At 37.2% G+C, this 20210-nt stretch overlaps 2 protein-coding genes across 2 annotated transcripts; both read right to left on the bottom strand.

Moving 5' to 3' along the window:
* Positions 1 to 1385: 1385 nt before the first annotated feature.
* LOC132557665 (carbohydrate sulfotransferase 9-like) lies at positions 1386 to 2453 on the bottom strand. Its single transcript, XM_060222185.1, has one exon. The coding sequence runs from the start codon at positions 2451 to 2453 to the stop codon at positions 1386 to 1388; it is 1068 nt and encodes a 355-aa protein (XP_060078168.1).
* Positions 2454 to 11123: 8670 nt separating this feature from the next.
* Positions 11124 to 19973, bottom strand: LOC132557664 (serine-rich adhesin for platelets-like). Its single transcript, XM_060222184.1, has 5 exons — positions 15086 to 19973; positions 14546 to 14860; positions 12627 to 12941; positions 11515 to 12096; positions 11124 to 11203 (listed from the first exon to the last, which is right to left on the bottom strand). Exons 1-5 carry the CDS (start codon positions 19971 to 19973, stop codon positions 11124 to 11126), a joined length of 6180 nt encoding a protein of 2059 aa, XP_060078167.1.
* Between the last annotated feature and the right edge of the window lie 237 nt (positions 19974 to 20210).

Here is a 20210-nt window from a genome sequence, read left to right as displayed (position 1 = left end):
ATTACATCAAACTGTGCTACTGTAAAGGGAGAATTACATCACACTGTGCTACTGTAAAGTGAGAATTACATCAAACTGTGCTACTGTAAAGGGAGAATTACATCACACTGTGCTACTGTAAAGTGAGAATTACATCAAACTGTAATGCTGTAAAGTGAGAATTACATCAAACTGTGCTACTGTAAAGGGAGAATTACATCACACTGTGCTACTGTAAAGTGAGAATTACATCAAACTGTAATGCTGTAAAGTGAGAATTACATCAAACTGTGCTACTGTAAAGGGAGAATTACATCACACTGTGCTACTGTAAAGTGAGAATTACATCAAACTGTAATGCTGTAAAGTGAGAATTACATCAAACTGTGCTACTGTAAAGTGAGAATTACATCACACTGTGCTACTGTAAAGTGAGAATTACATCAAACTGTGCTACTGTAAAGGGAGAATTACATCACACTGTGCTACTATAAAGTGAGAATTACATCAAACTGTGCTACTGTAAAGGGAGAATTACATCACACTGTGCTACTGTAAAGTGAGAATTACATCAAACTGTAATGCTGTAAAGTGAGAATTACATCAAACTGTACACTGTAAAGTGAGAATTACAGCACACTGTGCTACTGTAAAGTGAGAATTACATCACACTGTACTACTGTAAAGTGATAATTACATCACACTGTGCTACTGTAAAGTGAGAATTACATCACACTGTACACTGTAAAGTGAGAATTACATCACACTGTACTACTGTAAAGTGAGAATTACATCACACTGTACTACTGTAAAGTGAGAATTACATTAGAAGCAGAATATGTATGCAAAACCATTTTGAGCCCGGGTCTTAATATGTGGAGTAGTCTCACACGACAAAATCTAGGCTCATTTTAGTTTCGTCAAAGATCCATCCCATCAGGGTTTTTTCTGTACACGCCTATAACTGAGATGCATTGCGCTCCTTGAGAAAGGACTGCAGCCAGGTGGGCTTGTAGCCGAATGTCCACGCCAGAATACATCAGAGTCACCAAACGACGTACTTTTTCATCAGAACCGAGTATCATCTGTCTGATTTCAAGCAGTCAATTGCTTCCTTAGGCTGGGAGGGGGCAGCTGGAAGGCTCTCGTGTTTCAAATTGCTTCAATAATACTTTAAGCTCTCGGTATTCTCGAATTTCCTGGGAAAGGAACACACGTGCCACATCGACGTTCATTTTAAACATTTATTCAACTGATTCAACATTTCCCACTCAAAAACAAAACAAAACAATATGTATATATATATACCGAAATGCCTTTACCATTGCAAAACTAAGAATCAGTTTATCATGTGTTTACACAATATAAAGTGAATGCAACGACTATGTTATATATTTCTTCTCGATTTAGAAAAATATAGCACTATGAGAAAAATCCGTGTTTCTCGACCTTTGCCATAATTCGTCGAATTTTACGTCATATCCAAACATTTGAAAATCCATATAATATGCATCTGCTATTTTTTTAATCGTTTGTTGTGGTATCCGTTTAATTGTTTCGAGAAATATTGCATGCTGTTGACGTTTTAATCCCTGGCGTCCCAGTTTACGAACAGATTTAGAATATGCGTCTTTAAATATTTCAAACAATCTGTTTTCATTTTTGTAAAACATGTCCTCCGGGACAGGTAAATCAGCGGCGATGAATCCCCTAGCTTTTAGCTTTATCCATATCCTCTCTGCGGTGTTTTGTTTCGTAATACAATGAGTAGCTAAAGAACGCATTGATGCGTAACCTTGGGCGGTATCATACAAAGCATCATTAACTACATCAGTGGAGATATTACGCAAGGCATCTTTGTACGGCTTTAAGTTGAGTTTGTCCAATATATAAAATATGTCGTCCTTAAAAGTCTCCATCTTTCCTATTATGTCATATTTGACATGACACGGAGAGCATGACTTCCATAAAGAGAGCACATGAACGTCACGGTTTGCACCTGTGGTTTCGGCATGCGCTGCATATTGGAGGAATTCGTGGAATGTCACGTCATGTCCACATTTAGTTTTTGATTTTTTCCTAAATGTCTTCACTACATGTTTACCTATAACATCCCAGTAAAATCGATTTGGCGAAAACACCTTATCGACATATCCGGAATATAACCGTTCTAAAGGATGACGAACAATTATAAACTTTTGGGATTTCTTTAAAATCAAATCAAAATGTCTCCATTCATCATGAGAGGGGAGCACGTTGGAAACTCCAATTTGGGGCTTGATTTCAAAAGGACTTGCTATCCGTTGTTTGTCTATTTGAAGGAAAAGTCTTCCCCAAAATGTTGATCCTGCTTTCGTAGCTTTGCAATACAATATTTGTTTTTCCTTATTATAGATGAGGTGATGCCGATTTGGAAGGTTGTAAGTGGAGTTTTTCGGACACATCATTAATAAATCCGCTTTCCTTTTGTTCATCATAAAGCTTACATTCTGAAATTTAAAAACACTTTGAATCTAACAGGACAAATATTAAATATTTTCCTTTTGCTCATCACAAAGTTTATATTCTGAAATTTAAGAAAACTTCGAATCTAACAAGACATATATGAAAAAATTCAGAACAGTCATCTCATTATCTCTTTACGATCGTAACATTTAGAAGAACATAACATCTACTAGAACATTACATTTAGTAGAACATAACATTTAGTAGAACATAACACTTAGTAGAACATAACATCTACTAGAACATTACATTTAGTAGAACATAACATTTAGAAGAACATAACATTTAGTAGAACATTACATTTAATAGAACATACCATTTAGTAGAACATAACATTTAGTAGAACATTACATTTAGTAGAACATAACATTTAGTACAACATAACATTTAGCAGAACATTACATTTAGTAGAACATTACATTTAGTAGAACATAACATTTAGTAGAACATTACATTTAGTAGAACATAACATTTAGTAGAACATTACATCTACTAGAACATTACATTTAGTAGAACATTACACTTATTAGAACATAACATCTACTAGAACATTACATTTAGTAGAACATAACATTTAGTAGAACATAACATTTAGTAGAACATAACATTTAGTAGAACATAACATCTACTAGAACATTACATTTAGTAGAACATAACATTTAGTAGAACATTACATTTAGTAGAACATAACATTTAGTAGAACATAACATCTACTAGAACATTACATGTAGTAGAACATAACATTTAGTAGAACATTACATTTAGTAGAACATTACATTTAGTAGAACATAACATTTAGTAGAACATAACATTTAGTAGAACATAACATTTAGTAGAACATAACACTTAGTAGAACATAACATCTACTAGAACATTACATTTAGTAGAACATTACATTTAGTAGAACATAACATTTAGTAGAACATAACATTTAGTAGAACATTACATCTACTAGAACATTACATTTAGTAGAACATTACACTTATTAGAACATAACATCTACTAGAACATTACATTTAGTAGAACATAACATTTAGTAGAACATAACATTTAGTAGAACATAACATTTAGTAGAACATAACATCTACTAGAACATTACATTTAGTAGAACATTACATTTAGTAGAACATTACATTTAGTAGAACATTACACTTATTAGAACATAACATTTAGTAGAACATAACATTTAGTAGAACATAACATCTACTAGAACGTTACATTTAGTAGAACATTACATTTAGTAGAACATTACACTTATTAGAACATAACATTTAGTAGAACATAACATTTAGTAGAACATAACATTTAGTAGAACATAACACTTAGTAGAACATAACATCTACTAGAACATTACATTTAGTAGAACATTACATTTAGTAGAACATTACATTTAGTAGAACATTACACTTATTAGAACATAACATTTAGTAGAACATAACATTTAGTAGAACATAACATTTAGTAGAACATTACATTTAGTAGAACATTACATTTAGTAGACATTACATTTAGTAGAACATTACATTTAGTACAACATTACATTTAGTAGAACATTACATTTAGTAGAACATTACATTTAGTAGAACATTACATTTAGTAGACATTACATTTAGTAGAACATTACATTTAGTACAACATAACATTTAGTAGAACATCACATTTAGTAGAACATTACATTTAGTAGACATTACATTTAGTAGAACATTACATTTAGTACAACATAACATTTAGTAGAACATTACATTTAGTAGAACATTACATTTAGTAGAACATTACACTTATTAGAACATAACACTTAGTAGAACATAACATTTAGTAGAACATTACATTTAGTAGAACATTACATTTAGTAGACATTACATTTAGTAGAACATTACATTTAGTACAACATAACATTTAGTAGAACATCACATTTAGTAGAACATTACATTTAGTAGACATTACATTTAGTAGAACATTACATTTAGTAGAACATAACACTTATTAGAACATAACACTTAGTAGAACATAACATTTAGTAGAACATTACATTTAGTAGAACATTACACTTATTAGAACATAACACTTAGTAGAACATTACATTTAGTAGAACATTACATTTAGTAGAACATTACATTTAGTAGAACATTACATTTAGTAGAACATTACATTTAGTAGAACATAACATTTAGTAGAACATTACATTTAGTAGAACATTACATTTAGTAGACATTACATTTAGTAGAACATTACATTTAGTAGAACATAACACTTATTAGAACATAACACTTAGTAGAACATAACATTTAGTAGAACATTACATTTAGTAGAACATTACATTTAGTAGAACATAACACTTATTAGAACATAACACTTAGTAGAACATAACATTTAGTAGAACATTACATTTAGTAGAACATTACATTTAGTAGAACATTACATTTAGTAGAACATAACATTTAGTAGAACATTACATTTAGTAGAACATTACATTTAGTAGACATTACATTTAGTAGAACATTACATTTAGTACAACATAACATTTAGTAGAACATCACATTTAGTAGAACATTACATTTAGTAGAACATTACATTTAGTACAACATAACATTTAGTAGACATTACATTTAGTAGAACATAACATTTAGTAGAACATTACATTTAGTAGAACATTACATTTAGTAGAACATAACATTTAGTAGAACATAACATTTAGTAGAACATTACATTTAGTAGAACATAACATTTAGAAGAACATAACATTTAGTAGAACATAACATTTAGAAGAACATTACATTTAGTAGAACATTACATTTAGCAGAACATAACATTTAGTAGAACATAACATTTAGAAGAACATAACATTTAGTAGAACATAGCATTTAGTAGAACATCACATTTAGTAGAACATAACATTTAGAAGAACATTACATTTAGTAGAACATAACATTTAGTAGAACATTACATTTAGTAGAACATTACATTTAGAAAGCTTCGTCTTGTTATATTGTACATACAGTTGGTCTTAAATGCAAGCCAAAAAAAAAAATAATGACAGATTCTAAGTGAAATACAGACTAAATCTTTGAGAAAAACGTTTTAATAGATACATATAGAAAAAAAGTTTCTTCAAGATAAAAGATGACAAGTAAACAACGTGAATTAACCCTTATAATGATGATGAAGGTAATTGATTAAAACCTTGCAGCAATTGCAAATGATTTGCTTCACGGCGTAAAAGATAATAATAGCATTGTACACGTTTTTAAGCTTACCTGTTGGTTATTGGATGTTATTTTCAGCTGTGAAATTATCGGCAGAAGGGACTGAAGGTCATGTGTTCTTTTTTCATGTGTTACTGAAGAAAATACATTTATAATGATGAATAATGTGATATATTAAAACACAAAAAACTGTCTTTTAAATGTACGGGTATGTAAACGATTGTAAAGACACTGCTGGTCCAAAGGACTGCAGTCGTTGTAGGTCAATTACTTGCTTACTAAACTATTAAGAAGACCACGTATGTCAGCGAACTTTTAATAATTTATCTTATTGTTTGGTTTGTAGTAACAAGGGTATTGGATAAAATTTAATTTATTTTACAACAATTACAAAACAAATGATACAATATGTTACACTCAGGAGATAGCGACGATGTAATAGGTCCCGAGTGACGAGATATCATGTAGTAATTGACTAAATGCATGTATCACTACTCGGGAAGAAAGAAATAGCGGCTGTACCCACACTCCAACCTAACATACCTGCCTCTTCATTGTTTTCTGTACAATTTACCTTTATAGGTGTGAGTGTGTTGGTCTCGGTACCAGGGAACTCTGCTTAATATATACTTACCTGATCTATCTGTCTGTCATTCTTCCATACAATGAGCAAAAAGGTTATGTTTCCTTCGAAAGTGATTTCTTTGTATTTTTTGTTTAAAAATCAGTTCATTAACATGGATCTGAATATTATGGATACTTTTTTCAAAACATGTTTTGACAGGTTTAGGAAAGTTTAAAATTATGAAGCAAGTTTTCATTGGATAATTCAAGCTCCAGTGTCAAATGATGTCCTTAGCGTCTCTGTTCAACCATGATGACAGAATACAAGAAAGAAACCGGAAGTACGTTAAGAGACTAGATGTAAACGTAGAAAAAACAACACATTTCCAGCGTAGAAGTGCAATTCAATATGCGAAAAAAGACATGAGATGCTTAATCGCTTTTCAAACATAAGGAATTTACACTACCTAAGTCTTCTTGTGTTTGTATCTTAAAAGGAAGGAAACATTAATTATGTAGATTGATGAACACGAAAACAGCTCCTAGAGTGTACTCTTGCAGGAAATGCTGAATTTCCAATGCATTAGTAGGTCGTTTTGATTATCTCCCCTTTTTTACAGGATAATGTCACTACAGTCCAATGTGCACAGTCCCTCTCATGTTCATGTTACCATGATTATCCTTCGGCAAGCGAGCCCGCTAGGAATGGGATGAGGGGTAGGGGAGAGGGGAGGTTGGGGATCAACAGGCATGTTATATTCCTTCTCTCTGGTGCGATGTCGCTATCCTTACAACAAAGCCAAAACTTGTTTTAGTTATTCAAGATTGTAAACTTTAAGTTATTCATGAAATTATTTTTTTCTTGCTAACATTTTTTGTTTATCTTTTTAGGCGCGTTTTGTAAGAGATTAAAGCTATTTACAGTTATTTCTAGCAAAATGATTTTGTTTATTATAAGATGCCTTTCGAGTTAGATAAAAAAAAATTCTAAAACTTCAGTCACTCCTGCCACTTGATAAGCTCTTGGCATTTCCGTTATGTGCAATACATAATTCTTTTGTCACAATGGAAATGAATAGAAAAGATGCTCCCAATACTCCAAGGTTGAAAATAAATCTCATATCTTTTGAGAGTACTACCGGATCGTTCGTTACCTCATTCATTTATATAAAACTTTGATATCCATCTATAATGTAAAGAATGTTTTAAGATAGCTATAGAGAATAAGCTGAAACTACAATATAGATGTAGTAATACTTTCAATTTCCATGGACTAAACACGCGTTTACCATTGACCAGAAATAGGTAGAGATAACAAAATTTCCGAAGGTTGAAACTTTTCACGAAACCGACGTGGAAAATGGCTAACTCGAAAGGCAACCATTACAGTAATGCCCGAGCATATGCATCCTTTTGTTAATTCTTTCAACGTAATGATATATGAATCCAGTTGAACATTGATGTGACTTATTTTTTTCTCTTTTTTATTATTTCATTTTAGACTTTTCATCCTTTAATTTCCTTTCTATTCTTTCTATCCTCTCACATCTATTAAGTTACACTATTTGATAAAGGGTGCATATTGTTTATACAAGGTACATAATATTTATCAGCTATGCTGATTAAAACAATCAACAGTTACAGTTGTGATTTGAGTATTTTTACAATCTAAATGTGTCACGTGTTATGATTCATTGTGCGTGTAGTCAGGTAAAGTGTGATGTTATGGTAATTAGTTCTTATAGCATATGTGTTTTCTACGTTTGTGTGTAAGCCTGTATGCGAAAGAGTTAAAATGTGCTTTGTGTGTGTGAAGATGTATTTAGTCAGGAGTTACCTCCCTTCGACTGTTTCTTTGTTTCTGTTATGCATTTCTGTTATACTTTTCTACTTCTCTAGTCATCCATTAAAATAATTTATATATGCTTTGTATGATATTAAATCTATTTGACTATTTCATCAACAAAATGTGACAAAATCAAAAAAAGAGAAAAAAACATCGAGTGATTATATGGGGAGAGGGTATGCTATTTACTATGCATCCGATATCTCGAGCTTTTGACTTATCATTACACCGAAACAAAAAACAAATACCGTACCATGCTTAGTCGAGGTAACAAACCATTCACTTACCTGTGATTGCGTACAAAAGCCATCCTACTGCAAGTAGATAGATACAAAACAACGATATATATAGAATCCACCTCGTGTAAGTAAGACCCATTTTGTTTATCGTAACATTAACTTTGTTTACTGACGCTACGTGTGTATATCAATTAACCATTACCTATCAATTAAAACAATGGATACCTTTATGACAGTTCAGAACACATGTATAGTTAAAGCGCACAGCGTGTATTTGTCCATTGTATGGACTGAAAAAAATTGAGTTCAATAGGTCAGACATTACAACAATGAGTATTTACAAATGATTAACACACCATCGCGGGACAGTAATATTGTATAGGTTATAGGATGATTTTCGAGTGACAAAGATTTAATACGTCCGACCGATAGTCCCGAGTGACGGGATATCATGAAATAACTGACTTCCTGCACAATTCCTACCTCTATAACCTATCTCTTCATTGTTTTCTGAAGGATTGAATGATTTACCTGTGTGAGTATTAGTCGATAACAGGGAACACTTAATTGCGGATTTATTATTCATTACGCATGTAACAGACAAGAGAACTATGGAGGCGACTTTTGGCTTGTAAAGCAGCTAAATATATTACGGATAGTATTGATTTTATAACACAAACTTTTCCGAAAAGGTAAGGAAAATTTGAACAAAATGATTGGTTAATTGAATAACTTAAGCATCCGTGTCAGAGAAAGATTTAATGGTGTAAGAAAAAAAGTGGGGAAAACAACAATAAGTTGTACAAGTGAAAGAGTTTATGATGTACATTCACACACGAGGCATTTTCACTCCCAAAGCAATTCAAATATTTTCTGTGTGTATCTGTCATTTGGTTAATACCAGTGTAGACACAATTGAATACAATACATTCCATGTAAAAAGCACAATAATATGTACTGTTTTGTATGACTTTAGCGTTGGTGCGAGAAAATCGGGTTGGTATACGGGTTTGTAATGTAGTATTATTACCTATGTCTATTAACATTTTCAAGTATATGATTTTTATTCGCTGTGTTAAAAGCGTAACTAATAAATTGTTTAGATAAAGAAAATACAAAAACAAAACAAATGGAAAAAACCATAAGAATCACAAAATGACGATTTGCAATTTTATCGCTGATCATCGCTGCGGTGATGATATGTTGTTACACAATAATTATTCCGACACGTGGTATTTGAGTTAAATTTTATTTCTTGCCGTGGTTACACAAGATCCTGTTCAAGTCCACCCCTATCTCCCGCTTAAGTTCCTACTTCCCGCTACAGGCCCACACTGACTTGTCTAGCTCCCGAGCTCTAGCCTCCAACCACTCTCCTGCTCTTCTCCCGCTACTCTCCTGCTACTGTCTATTGTCTTAGTATTAATAATACCAAAACACTTCAATTCCAACTAAGCCCCGATTGGATGACAATACCCCACCCCGCGAGGCATATAATTATCAAGGCACGTGCAAGCTCATGTAACCTTATCTCAGGGATCCCGATGTACTTTACCGTCCAGTAGGCTATCTACTCTGATCGACGATCCCTCCCCAGCTATTTCGCTACAGTGGCTAGGTGCGTGAGGCACACCCTTGATATCTAAGGGCTACCAAACTGCCTGTCCATCACAGGACGTTAACCCTGGTCCAGTGCCTGACTTTTGACACCTGTTGTTATTGTTTCCAGAGAACCTGTTGTACTTTAAATTTCTGTTTTAAATTATATTCTCTAAATTGTATTTCTACTACCCATTTTGTTACAATGTATGTTTTACTAAGATACCTAACACATAAAAATATCCACGAGAGCCGGTTAGGTACAAAGTTTACCGTCACTGGTAATAAATAATATTAATTTATGTGATGTTCAGAAGATCTTGTTGTAATATTACTCCTATAATTTTTATGTCATCTTTCAGTTTGTACATCACTTATATTACATTTATCTAGTTGATTTTGCAGGACTACATTGTATAACACTGACGAAAAGTTACTGGATTTGTTAATCTTTCGAGTTCGCTAGTCGATTGATCCGTAGACAAAACTGCTACGTATTGCAAAATTTGGCACTGTATCTTTTTTCAATTTGTATCAAAAGGCACGATTTACTTGAGTGTCTTTTGTACAATCGTTGAGAGAGTAGATTATTTTCAATCATTACAGATTGAAGCAGAACACTATGGCCCTCCTATAAGCCTTTAAGCACACTTTTCTTTCTGAAACCCGCGCCCACCTTTTTCTGTACGTACGCTGATGCATGCTTGTTGTCAGACTTAAGCCTCTTTGTCGCTTAACAAGAGATACGCTAGTAACACCGCCAATTTACTAAGATATCATAAATAAAAAATATAGAGAGGAATATGAAGATGTTTAATAAAAACAAACAAAAAAAGTTATAAAACGAACGCACCAACATAAACTATGAAAAGTAAAAGTTACAATGTTTTATATATTGTGATAAATATAGTGAGCTTTCAGATTAGAGAGTAATCTATCGTTATTGCTAATTTCCATCTTGTTGTCAAGACCGCCGATCTCGATACGTAAAACACTATCATGATTCTTAGCGACTACTGTTTATGAGTATATTTATTTATTACAATGTAAATATTATTTTTCTACATTTGCTTGTGTATTTGCTTTTATCGTTGGTAATGTGCTACTATTTTGTTGAGGCCTGCTACAGTCTAAAGATAACAGAATGCTATGTAACAGTGGCATTTGAAACCATCCTTGGTTGCACAATTATTTACTCAGGAACAGGCTTATGAAGACAAACAGGACAGACAGGATCACTGAGGCCCATGGAGTATGCAAGGACGCCACTAAAATACAACAGAAATACCGGTTTTAATATAGAGCACCGAAAACCGAGTTTATCATAAGACTGAGCATACATTGTTTTATATTTCTTCTAAGGACAATAGCATAATATTCCGAAAATGTTGAATTTAGATAACGAAATAATTATACTTGTTTACATTCGAGTTAATACTAATACATGTTACAATGCAAAATTAAGTAACTTGATTTCAAGGCGATCATTTTGAAATCACAAATTTAATCTCATCGAAAGGTGTTCGAGATTTATAAGGTTTTTTACACAGAAGATTGAAAAAAATACTATTAAACATACCTCCGGATCCCAGGGAATCGGCATTAAACATACAAAACCCGGAACCAGAAACACAATTTGTGTCTGTGGTAGTGCTGGTCTGAGTCCCTGCTGTCGTCTGAGAGGGCGGAAGTGACGTCGATGTGATCACAGTAGGTTGTGTCGTTGCTGTTGAACTAGACGTTGCCTGATTTGTAATTGCCGTTGAAGTATTTGTCGCCGTCTGGCTTGATGATATGCTTGAAGTTGAAGCTGTCTGCCGTATGGTTATTGCTGAAGCAGTAGCTGATTTCCCTGTTGTCGTTCTTGAAGTAGCTGTACCTTGCCTAATAGCCGATGAAGTTGCGGTCCTCGTCGTACCACTTGTCTGTCTGGATCCAGTCGTTACCGTTGTCATTGCCACTGTTTGTGGTGATGTGTTTCTTATCGATGACATGGTATGCTGTATTGAAGTTGACGGCGTCCCAGTTGTTGTTGGTGTGCTAGAAGACGGACCGGCAGGACCTGATGAAGTCACTAGGGGTATAGCGGTGATAGTGGACGTCTGAGAAACACTTGAAGTCTTACTTGTAGAAGTAAGACTTGAGTTTGGTGTCACGTTATCTGAAATTCACAGCAAAAATGTGTTTAGTGTTTACTGCTCATTCGATAAACTGTGTACGACAGATACCTCAGGGAAGTTCACTGGTATTTGTATCTCCTTAAATCAGCGAAAGTTAGCTACGTGTATGTTTGGTATTGACAATGTTTCACATTTCTTGTAATTGCATACAGATATCCGATGTGTGTTGTTTAATTAAATGATACTTGGACTCTGTTTGAAGGAACTCTGATCAAGTCAATATGTAAATGATGTCATAAAACACAAATCTTTAACATTTCCATATATTTCAAAGGAATGTATACTATTGTGTGTAGTCAAAAGAATAATAGCTGTACATTGAACATATACGAAACGGTTATTTTAGCATTGAACAGCTAAGATATGATAATCGGTGTCTCGTTTGAAAACACATTAATGATTTAGCTGACGGTCACTTGATGCTGGTTAAGGTGCTTAATTGGTTTCCATTTGCCATTTGCCAAAGACGACATTTGTTATATTAGAATATGCGAATAGAGAATATACTCACTTGTTCCGTTTCCGCATTGTAAAGCAGCATCTGCCATAGAGTCACACGTGCCTACGCCACTTAGTTCGAGTAAACAATGATTGATGTTTGTTTCATTTCCAGCGCAATGTATACCAAATACGGTCCTGTTGTAAATGTTGTCCCTTGGTAAAGTTTTCACGACAGATGAGCCGACATATCCGAGGTGTGAGCAAATTACTTCAGCGTCCCTTTGGTCCCAAGTTTTGCTGCACAGTGTTCCCGTCTCACCAGTAGCGTTATCATGAATCATCACACGACCGCTGACATCAAGGGATACTTCAATCGAAGTGTTACCTGTAACGTTGATCACAAGTTAAGGTTAAAAGTTTCTCTTATAACACTTTCTCTACAAAACAAGCAAATATGTTGGTAGCATGCCACGCGTAATTGATTTTATACTCGAGGGATAACGAAACGGAGAGTAAACTTTGGAGATGATAGAAGACAAGACGTCGAGTATAATGTTCAATATTTTTAAGTAAGAATGCAGATTAATCCATACAGAACAAACTGCAAAATCAGCGATTTGTATCTGGTAAGTGATTTAGGAGCAATTGAAAGGAACTGAAAGATAACTGAAATCTAAATAGGGGAGGCTGGCGTCGTTGAACCTGTTTATCCAGCTAGTCCCACAAGTGCTGAATAGGGAACAGGTCGGGACTGTATGGCGGCCAGTCCAGTGGGTTGATATTAATATTAGTGAGGAATTCGCGACAGACCCTCGCTACATGGGGCCGAGCATTATCCTGCTAGAATGTGAGGTAGTTTTGCAGAAATAATGTAACAACATGGGGTCGAAGGATCTCATCCCTATACCTAGCGGCAGTTGAATTGCCGGCAACCACACCTAGTGTCGGTAGCAGTCGGCAAAATGTTTTCCACGACGTCGAACGTCTGCTCGAAATAGGGTGAACCGGGTCTCATCAGTAAACAAGACCCGCCTCCACTGCCTAAATGGGAATAGTGTGGGAGGATGTGCCGCCACCCGAGCCATATTACGCTGGCAACGAGCAGCGTTAAAGGGCAAACCTACAAACGGGTGACGCAGACCAACTTCTCGCACTCGTTTTCTGTACAGTATTTTAAATGGATAGGACGGTTATGAGTATCTATGGTATGTGACGTTGTGACGTCACGCGCGGACATCCAGTCCAAGGCCTGTCAGCAACCGGCCCAGTATCTCTTAGACGTCTAACAAGACGTTCTTTAGTGAAAATATGGTCACCGAAATGTCTTGCTACTTGTATTTGCCTTTGACCTTCCATAATCATTGCAATGACCTGACCCCTCTGAATTTCCGTCAGCCGTGCCACTGTTTAATGCTATCAGAAATTATTCAAAATATCGAAAAGTGATGTCTCTATGAAGACAACCTAAAGGTTTGACGAGCAGTGTTACTCAATGTCACAACACTGCTGTACACGAGATTTTAACAAGCTTTCTTCGGAAGACAATAATGCCATATTCGATACAGGACCACTTGCATTGTAACCTTGAGAGTTCCTTGAGCGATTTTCATTTTTTTTTTTTTTTTTTTGAACAATGCTTTGGCAAGATATTGCAAATAATGTCACCCTGCCTTTTTTTTTATTCCATGAGTATATATTCATAATGACAGACTACGATGAACATGAATGATAAAGCATTTTACTAATTTTCATTACTCCTTCCAATTAGCTTTGAAATGTATGACAACGATTACATGGTTTTACATTACCGTGTTAGATATGTAAATCAAACTGCGTTATTTTACTATATGTCCATAGTATATATAATGAAACATAAATTAAATTCCTTGTGTTAAGTCGCTTAAGTATGTTAACACTTGAAAGATATTAGAAACGCTCTACTTGCACTTATTGCCCTTGAAATGTCTTTTCCATGACTTGTCAACCTACCCTTGAGTCCACAATATAAAGCTGCATCGCCGAGGTTGCCACACATTCCGTTTGAGATATCAGATGTGGCTAATTCGCAGTCAAAGACATCAAGCTCATTCCCCGAACAGTTGACTGCCCACAAACTTCTACTGAAATTCTGATCTTGTGGCAGTACAAAAGCCACGGCAGGGGTAGGTAAGCCAAGGTGTTGGCACATAACTGCGGCTTCTTTGTCGTCCCAAGTAAAACTACATAATGTTCCTACATGCCCATTTCTTAAATCATGAACCATGACTCTGTTATCGGTATTGAGAGAAAAGAGCATGGAATAGTCTGAAACATAAAACAGACGTTACTGAGGTATGACCATTGATATCATTTCTGTGAAAAGCTATCATTAGAGGAAAGACAGATTACACAGATTTTCCCGTTCTGCATTCTAATTCCTTGATTGTTTGAATTTGTCCATGGTAATAACTAAGTTATTTTAGTTACAAGTTAGCAGAGTAAATATAAACGCTAAATAACAAAGATCACTATATAAATTGCTCTACTTACTCATTGTGGTTTGAGAAATTCTTGTCGTTCTGCTGGTCGTCAAGGAAACACTGGCAGTATTAGCAGAGGACGAGGAAGTCATTCCATTTTGAAATGAAGTAGAAACATAAGTACTAGCAGATGGGGAGGAATGTGACGAACTTATTGCATTCGACGATGGAGAAGAACTGGCAGTACTTCCAGCAGGCGAGGAACTTATCCGACTAGATGATGAAGTAAAACTGCCTGAACTAGTAGGTGTAGAAGTTATTCCATTCGGCGATGGAGTAGAACCGACAGTTCTAGAAGTAGGTGAAGAAATTAGTCCACTCTGTGATGAAGCAGAACCAGTAGTACTTCCAGACGGAAGGGAAGTAATTCCACCTTGTGATGAAGTGGAATTGGAATTAATAGCAGAAGGCGAGGAACGTACTCCACTCGGTGATGAAGTAGAACCTACAGTTCTAGAAGAAGGCGAAGACGGTAATCCACTCTGAGATGGAGAAGAACTGGCAGTACTTCCAGAAGGCGAGTAACTCACCTGACTAGGTAATGAAGTAAAACTGCTTGAACTAGCAGGTGTAGAAGTTATTCCGTTCGGCAATGGTGTAGAACCGACAGTTCTAGAAGAAGGCGAAGAAGTTAGGCCATTCTGAGATGGAGAAGAACTGGTAGTACTTCCAGAAGGCGAGGAACTCACCCGACTAGGTGATAAAGTAGAACTGCTTGAACTAGCAGGTGTAGACGTTATTCCACTCTGTGATGAAGCAGGACCAATAGTACTTCCAGACGGAAGGGAAGTAATTCCACCTTGTGATGAAGTGGAATTGGAATTAATAGCAGAAGGCGAGGAACGTACTCCACTCGGTGATGAAGTAGAACCTACAGTTCTAGAAGAAGGCGAAGACGGTAATCCACTCTGAGATGGAGAAGAACTGGCAGTACTTCCAGAAGGCGAGTAACTCACCTGACTAGGTAATGAAGTAAAACTGCTTGAACTAGCAGGTGTAGAAGTTATTCTGTTCGGCAATGGTGTAGAACCGACAGTTCTAGAAGAAGGCGAAGACGGTAATCCACTCTGAGATGGAGAAGAACTGGCAGTACTTCCAGAAGGCGAGTAACTCACCTGACTAGGTGATGGAGTAATATTGCTTGAACTAGCAGGTGTAGAAGTTATTCCGTTCGGCGATGGTGTAGAACCGACAGTTCTAGAAGAAGGCGAAGACGTTAGGCCACTCTGAGATGGAGAAGAACTGGCAGTACTTCCAGAAGGCGAGGAACTCACCCGACTAGGTGATAAAGTAGAACTGCTTGAACTAGCGGGTGTAGACGTTATTCCACTCTGTGATGAAGCAGGACCAATTGTACTTCCAGACGGAAGGGAAGTAATTCCACCTTGTGATGAAGTGGAATTGGAATTAATAGCAGAAGGCGAGGAACGTACTCCACTCGGGGACGAAGTAGAACCTACAGTTCTAGAAGAAGGCGAAGACGTTAATCCACTCTGAGATGGAGAAGAACTGGCAGTACTTCCAGAAGGCGAGGAATTCACCCGACTAGGTGATGAGGTAAAACTGCTTGAACTAGCAGGTGTAGACGTTATTCCGTTCGGCGGTGGTGTAGAACCGACAATTCTAGAAGAAGGCGAAGAATGTAGTCCACTCTGAGATGTAAAAGAACTGACAGTACTTCCAGAAAGCGAGGAACTTGTCCGACTAGGTGATGAAGTAAAATTGCTTGAACTAACAGGTGTAGACGTTATTCCACTCTGTGATGAAGCAGAACCAGTAGTACTTCCAGACTTAAGGGAAGTAATTCCACCTTGCGATGAAGTGGAATTGGAAGTAATAGCAGAAGGCGAGGAATGTATTCCACTTGGGGATGGAGAGGAACCGCTTGAACTAGCGGAAAGGGGGGTAGTTATTCCGCTCGGTGATGAAGTAGAACCGAGAGTTCTAGAAGAAGGTGAAGACGGCAATCTACTCTGAGATGGCGAAGAACTGGCAGTACTTCCAGAAGGCGAGGAACTCACACCACTAGGTGATAGGGTAATATTGCTTGAACTAGCAGGTGTAGACGTTATTCCGTTCGGCGATGGTGTAGACCCGACAGTTCTAGAAGAAGGCGAAGACATTAGTCCAGTCCGAGATGGAGAAGAACTGACAGTTCTTCCAGAAGGCGAGGAACTTGCCCGACTAGGTGATGCAGTAGAACTGCTTGAACTAGCAGGTGTAGACGTTATTCCATTCTGTGATGAAGTAGAACCAGCAGTACTTCCAGACGAAAGGGAAGTAATTCCACCTTGCGATGAAGTGGAATTGGAAGTAATAGCAGAAGACGAGGAACGTATTCCACTCGGTGATGAAGTAGAACCAGCAGTATTTCCAGACGGAAGGGAAGTAATTCCACCTTGCGATGAAGTGGAATTGGCAGTAATACCAGAAGGGGAGGGAGTTATTCCACTCGGTGATGAAGTAGAAACTACAGTTCTAGAAGAAGGTGAAGACGTTAATCCACTCTGAGATGGAGAAGAACTGGCAGTATTTCCAAAAGGCGAGTAACTCACCTGACTAGGTGATGGTGTAATATTGCTTGAACTAGCAGTTGTAGAAGTTATTCCGTTCGGCGATGGTGTAGAACCGACAGTTCTAGAAGAAGGCGAAGAAGTTAGGCCATTCTGAGATGGAGAAGAACTGGCAGTACTTCCAGAAGGCGAGGAACTCACCCGACTAGGTAATGAAGTAAAACTGCTTGAACTAGCAGGTGTAGAAGTTATTCCGTTCGGCGATGGTGTAGAACCGACAGTTCTAGACGAAGGCGAAGAAGTTAGGCCACTCTGAGATGTAGAAGAACTGACAATACTTCCAGAAGGCGAGGAACTCACCCGACTAGGTGATAAAGTAGAACTGCTTGAACTAGCAGGTGTAGACGTTATTCCACTCTGTGATGAAGCAGGACCAATTGTACTTCCAGACGGAAGGGAAGTAATTCCACCTTGTGATGAAGTGGAATTGGAATTAATAGCAGAAGGCGAGGAACGTACTCCACTCGGTGATGAAGTAGAACCTACAGTTCTAGAAGAAGGCGAAGACGTTAATCCACTCTGAGATGGAGAAGAACTGGCAGTACTTCCAGAAGGCGAGGAATTCACCCGACTAGGTGATGAGGTAAAACTGCTTGAACTAACAGGTGTAGACGTTATTCCGTTCGGCGATGGTGTAGAACCGACAATTCTAGAAGAAGGCGAAGAATGTAGTCCACTCTGAGATGTAGAAGAACTGACAGTACTTCCAGAAAGCGAGGAACTTGTCCGACTAGGTGATGAAGTAAAATTGCTTGAACTAACAGGTGTAGACGTTATTCCACTCTGTGATGAAGCAGAACCAGTAGTACTTCCAGACTTAAGGGAAGTAATTCCACCTTGCGATGAAGTGGAATTGGAAGTAATAGCAGAAGGCGAGGAATGTATTCCACTTGGGGATGGAGAAGAACCGCTTGAACTAGCGGAGGGGGAGGTAATTATTCCGCTCGGTGATGAAGTAGAACCGAGAGTTCTAGAAGAAGGTGAAGACGGCAATCTACTCTGAGATGGCGAAGAACTGGCAGTACTTCCAGAAGGCGAGGAGCTCACACCACTAGGTGATAGGGTAATATTACTTGAACTAGCAGGTGTAGACGTTATTCCGTTCGGCGATGGTGTAGAACCGACAGTTCTAGAAGAAGGCGAAGACATCAGTCCAGTCTGAGATGGAGAAGAACTGACAGTTCTTCCAGAAGGCGAGGAACTTGCCCGACTAGGTGATGCAGTAGAACTGCTTGAACTAGCAGGTGTAGACGTTATTCCATTCTGTGATGAAGTAGAACCAGCAGTACTTCCAGACGAAAGGGAAGTAATTCCACCTTGCGATGAATTGGAATTGGAAGTAATAGCAGAAGGCGAGGAACGTATTCCACTTGGGGATGGAGAAGAACCGCTTGAACTAGCGGAGGGGGAGGTAGTTATTCCGCTCGGTGATGAAGCAGAACCAGTAGTACTTCCAGACGGAAGGGAAGTAATTCCACCTTGCGATGAAGTGGAATTGGCAGTAATAGCAGAAGGCGAGGAACGTACTCCACTCTGTGATGAAGTAGAACCAGCAGTATTTCCAGACGGAAGGGAAGTAACTCCACTCGGTGATGAAATAGATGGAGTAGAACTGGCAGTACTTCCAGAAGGCGAGGAACTTGTCCGACTAGGTGATAGGGTAATATTACTTGAACTAGCAGGTGTAGACGTTATTCCATGTGATAATGAAGTTGAACTGGCAGTTATAGCAGAAGGCAAAGATGTTGCTCCATTCGGTGACAGAGTAGTAGTATTTAGAGAAGACGAGGAAGACAATCCACTCGGTGGTGTAATAGAACCAGTGGCTTTAGCAGGAGACGATGAAGTTATTTCACTTGTTGACGAAGTAGAAACAGGGGTAATAGAATAAGAAGAGGACGCTATCACCTTCGGTGATATTGTAGAACTTAAAGACGACAACGATGTGCTTGGATGTTGAGTAGAACTAGTACTAATAGAAGAAATCGATTTAGGTGTAGATGAAACGACGCTTGCAGTACTAACAGAAGGCGAAAATATTGATCCGTTTCGAATCGTTCCACATTTGACAACGGCATCGTCCATTTGGTCACATGCTCCCATAGTTACATCGTACGTATCGGCAATACATTGCGAAATATCAGTCTCGTTGCCAAGACAATGTATACCAAACGCTGTCCTGTTGAAGCCAAAGTCCCTTGGCAGAGTTTCCGCCACAGCTGGACTACCTAGACCAAGATACCGACAAACAACTTCGGCATCTCGATCATCCCAAGCGTTACTGCACACTGTACCTTCTATTCCCTTAACTTTGTCAAACACCATAACACGACCATTCGGACCGATATATACTTCTTCCGTCCTGTTATCTGTAATGGACGAATTGGGTTTTCATTAACGCCACATTTGTAATATCTACATCAGTCAACGTGTCATCAAAGCGATAGCAAAATACATCAATTTCTACATGTATCGGCGAGTTATGATGATGAAAAGAACGTTCAGTGCAGGCCAGCAATGAAAACACATGGAATCAGATCTAATTTTTTAAACATATGAATC

Source organism: Ylistrum balloti, unplaced genomic scaffold, assembly GCF_031769215.1.
Source record: "Ylistrum balloti isolate Yb309-2 unplaced genomic scaffold, AGI_CSIRO_Ybal_v1 Utg370706, whole genome shotgun sequence".
In the NCBI taxonomy this organism is placed as follows: domain Eukaryota; kingdom Metazoa; phylum Mollusca; class Bivalvia; order Pectinida; family Pectinidae; genus Ylistrum; species Ylistrum balloti.
This window is presented reverse-complemented; position numbering and strand designations above follow the sequence as displayed.